This window comes from Perca fluviatilis, chromosome 2 (assembly GCF_010015445.1).
Source record: "Perca fluviatilis chromosome 2, GENO_Pfluv_1.0, whole genome shotgun sequence".
Lineage (NCBI taxonomy): Eukaryota > Metazoa > Chordata > Actinopteri > Perciformes > Percidae > Perca > Perca fluviatilis.
This window is the reverse complement of record NC_053113.1, coordinates 31,583,651-31,588,024: the sequence shown is the minus strand read 5'-3', so window position 1 is coordinate 31,588,024 and position 4,374 is coordinate 31,583,651. Positions and strand designations below refer to the sequence as shown.

Below are 4,374 nucleotides of genomic sequence, written 5' to 3'. Positions count from 1 at the left end.
TAACACATTTGAGCTTGAAGGAAAATAAAATAATATGCAAAGCAAATTATCCGTAAGGTCTAAATCCAACATGGGATTAAAATAAATAAAAATAAAACCTGATCTAACCCCTTCTGCTGGAGAGATGAAAGCACACCTGAGGGATACGTAATAAGAAAAAGATTACTGCTTCTCTATTTCTGTCCTGCAAAGCTCTTTAGTGGTCTTACCCTCATGTGTCAGAGACTGTGAGAATGAAGTGTGTGACATGTTTATGTGTGAGTGTGTGTTTGTGTGTACCTGAGAAAGTTGTGTGATGGGACATACTCAACACTGCAATCAATTGTCCTTCCTCTGAGCAGCCCTGCGTTTCATTCCTGATTGCTCGGCTCTGTTTCTTCAGCAGGACTGTTGAAAGTTGTCGAAAACCAAGGAGAACATTAAGGATTAACAGAGACACTAAAGAAGCAGTGGTCAAGATGTTGGTCACCATGCTAACAGCCATGTATATGGTGGTCAGAGTCGTAGAATCGGTAAGATGATTATAATGACAGGTGGAATATAACTTTGGAAATTTTGATTTAACATGTATTAAGTGTGTTAACTTAATATTCTGTTTACTTTAAAAATACAATATTATTCAATATTAAAATACCTTAATATTATTAAAGTATTCTTTATATTTGTATCAACAAATATAAAGAATATTTCAATATGAGAAGAAATACACTGGTGGGAAAAGTGCTGTGTTTTTGCTTTTACCATAGCATTGTGGTTTTCTCACCCAGCATGTCGTCAGTGCCCAATATAAATCAGGTTTATATTGACAGCATCATAATGTGATTAATGTGATGTTAAGACAGGCCATCAGTGTCAAAACCAGGCTTACTGTATGTTGACAGCATCCAAATATATTGATGTGATGTTAAACCAAGCTTTTAATGTGCAGCATTATTATACCTTATTCCTCTCTGCTAATTATGTAACATCTAATACTCGTGTTTCTAAAAAATAAAATATTTACCAGGTCAGCAGTCAAAAGACCACCCAGAAACTTCAGTAGGCCAAACTGTACTGAAAATTGAATTTGTTTTTTTACATGTATTTGATTAGTAAATGTGGAGAGCAAGGGTAAGGGTAGAGAGGTAAGTTGAGTGATGAGGTCGCTTATGTTGCACACTAGGGCTGCACAATATGACCTAAAATCTAAATCACGATTAATTGCACATTTGACCTCGATAACGATAAATGAACGATAATTTCAAAAAAATTGTGATTTGTTTTTTTTGTCCTCATAGTTCATTGGCAAGGTTTGTAGTTTAAATAGGCTCAAATATTGAAGATGAGATATTTTTTTCTAATTCAAAAGTGCTTATTTTTGTGATTTTAAAATAATTGAAAGAAACACACAAAGCGGGAACTATTATAGCTATTTATTGAAAATTTATAAAAATTGAAATGAAAGCACACAGTGCTTGAAATGAAAATGTCTTGTGAACAAGTCACATTTTGGTTTTTACTTTTATAAAAAATTATGGAAATTATGGAAAAATACATTTTCGATTAATCATCCAGCCCTATTGCACACTTTGATTTACACACTGACACCTTTAACCCAAACTCCTTCTCACTTTCAGATAGGGGTGCGGTTTGCACGGCAACAAGAGCCTTTGCCTTACATGCTGTCCCAGCCTTTGCCTTGGCATGTTCACTCAGTGTCACACAGTCGGAGGAGCAGCAAAGCAGATGAGGTTAGTTGTAATTAGATCTGGACCTCAGTAAAGTTTGCTGTCGCACACACATCGCCATGCTGACGCACCAATGCAATTGATTCCTAACAGCTTATACAATTCACATTCATTCTGCACATGACTAATACACACACTATAACCACATCCTCTCTTCTGGAGACAAGTAACTTCCATTTTGATTTCACCTGCCAGTGTGGCTGGAGTTATTACTCATAAATTAGCTCTTTCTAATCTTCTGTTATCTAATGGTGAGACAGAGCATGTGGAAAGTTCAGCAGTCAAGCTTGACTCAGCTCACGAGCATGTTAGCTTGGTCACCTGTTCTATGTTTGATTATAGCGTCCCAGAGGAGGACTGCAAAGAAAAAGAATATGATTTACAAGAGAGAGATGACTTTTGTTCCCTCTGCACTCAAACAGCAACAGCCAAAAGTAAAAAATAAAGTTGAGTGCATCAGACTCAGTTAAACACTGATCTTTTGGCCTTGCATTGAATCAATCTCAGTGAATCAATAAGTCTTTGTGCATAGAGCAACTCCACAACTTCAATTATTTGTCTTTTCCACAGGCTTTTACTTTCTGAACCAAGAAGCACATTTCAGTTCAAACTGCTCACCTCTGATGTCCTGCACGTAAACTGTAGTTCAGCTGTCTGTGTGGAGTTTTTAGTGCCTTTTTCTTAGTTTAAGGTAACTGGTTTGAAGGTTACTTCTGACATAGACCTTTATAAAGATGAATATGGCAAACAAAAAGACCAACAGTTGCTGGAGCTGGAGCGCAGCAGCAACAGGAACTTTGGTGGTTAACCGAGGGCACAGATGCTGAGAAGGCAAAAGAACACATTTGCCCACAAAAAACATCCACAGAATAAACAGGGAGTTAAAAACAAAAACAGAGGCAGAGGCGAAGAAATACGTTTAATGTCTTACACTGGCCTAAGTTTACATTCACCTTTAAAAGGAGTAAAACTGGTAAACTGGTAAAAGGAGAGAGGACCTCATTGAGAATGTAATGGAGCCAGTGAATGGGACTGAATGCAGGCACACAGCCAAACGGACTATAAGTAGGCTAAGCCTGTCCAGTCCTCAGCGTCTGGCTTCCCTGCCGCTGCTCTTCTTGAGCAGTAATCCCAATCAAGAGGATTTGTGTTTGAGGTCATTACTCTAACTGTACTGCACATGTTGTACAGTTGAATTAAAGAATTTAGCAGAAGCGCCAGCGTGACTGTCTGTTTGCATGTGATTGTGTACTGTCAGTGGTATGTGAACAATGTGTCACCCAAGTTCAAGATAAGATTGTAACGTTGATAATTGTCAAACCTGCCTGGTATCTCATCCATCTTGTCCTTTTTTTTCCTGTGTGCGTCAGTGAGTTTTTCTTCTAACACTCAACTATTCTGTTTCATTAACAGTTTGATGGCCTCAGGAGGAACAGCATAGGCGTGTATAGAAAGAGTAAGTAACACTGTTAATTAATTTAAATGCAGGCTATGTTTCTGCAATAGTAATTCATCTTAAAGATACTTGATTCAAACCAAGTGTCAAATCTGACTGAATCAAACTTTAACCAGAAAAATAGCCCACTTGAATCAAGGCTAATATGGAAACCATGTGTTTAAACTTGATCATTGCTACAGACTATGTCTCCATGGCAATTGCCTCCGCCTCTCTGGCTGTCCCCTGTGTCCTGTCGTGCTCAGAATCCAATGCCAGCAATGGAACGTGCACCATGCCCGCTGTTCCTCCGCTCAGCCCTGTTGAAGTTGAGAAGGCCGCCGCCACCATCCAGACCCATTTCAGGAAGTTCCAACAGAAGAAGCACAAGAACACCAAGTAGATGGACAAAGAGGGATAGTGGTGCCGGTGCTTTAAGCCTGAGGTAGGACGTATGTGGATCCACCAAGCGATGGATGAACTCTGGGATTGTGTATACCCATTGCATACACAAATGCATATATGCCCTCATATGCAAATGTCCATATATTCAAACTTCATGATAAAAACTTAGTAGAGCTCCTGGATGAGTGATACAGTATAAACAAAAATATACAGTAATAGCTTACATCCTAAACAGCTAATATTTGAAATTCTATGTTAATAATAGATTAACTATGTTATAATACACTATACATCTGAATGAATGTTAGTTTTGATGTGCTGTGATGACAGAGTGTGTGAGTGACTGAATATGCTGTGAATATATATAACTGTTTTGACTAAATAAATATGTACAAAATAATAATCAAATAATGTGTCAATACTGTGTATCTTTCAAAAACTGTCACATTTTACCAACCTATTTCAATAAACTCTACTGTAAGCCTTTGCTGTGTTTCATTGCAGCGTGATGCCCTCTAGTGTTTTAGTCAGGTTCTGAATCATCTCATGGATGAACTACATGTCAGTCTTTTTTTTTTTTCAGGAATACATTCATATATCATTCTGAAGGGGCTGTATGGAGACATCAAGTGTTCAGAATTAAATAGATAAGACATTAAATGACCACAAGAATAAATAAAAACAAACATGAAATAATCAAAATAATAATAATTGGCTGTCGATTCATTCAGAACAAAGCAATAGCCAATCACATTACTGGCTCTACCTTGTTCGTCTTGACTGGCAAAAAGACGAGTTTTAAAAATG

The 4,374-nt window shown here is 37.5% G+C and overlaps 1 protein-coding gene across 2 annotated transcripts; it reads left to right on the top strand.

Moving 5' to 3' along the window:
* The first annotated feature begins 233 nt into the window (after window positions 1-233).
* LOC120549585 lies at window positions 234-4,053 on the top strand. 2 transcript variants are annotated; one of them, XM_039786611.1, is made up of 4 exons: window positions 234-512; window positions 1,617-1,730; window positions 3,141-3,183; window positions 3,429-4,053. In XM_039786611.1, exons 1-4 carry the CDS (start codon window positions 459-461, stop codon window positions 3,563-3,565), a joined length of 348 nt encoding a protein of 115 aa, XP_039642545.1. In that variant the 5' UTR covers window positions 234-458; the 3' UTR covers window positions 3,566-4,053. The 2 variants fall into 2 exon arrangements, with proteins under 2 accessions (XP_039642545.1, XP_039642539.1); XM_039786605.1 differs by having other exon boundaries at window positions 235-512; window positions 3,366-4,053.
* Window positions 4,054-4,374: the final 321 nt, after the last annotated feature.

Bases quoted from the DNA above. Each gene is read 5' to 3' on its own strand.
- LOC120549585 (XM_039786605.1), top strand. From the start codon at position 459: ATGTTGGTCACCATGCTAACAGCCATGTATATGGTGGTCAGAGTCGTA. The intron at 513-1,616 runs GTAAGATGATTA...TCTCACTTTCAG, and splicing joins TGGTCAGAGTCGTAGAATCG to ATAGGGGTGCGGTTTGCACG. The intron at 1,731-3,140 runs GTTAGTTGTAAT...TTTCATTAACAG, and splicing joins GGAGCAGCAAAGCAGATGAG to TTTGATGGCCTCAGGAGGAA.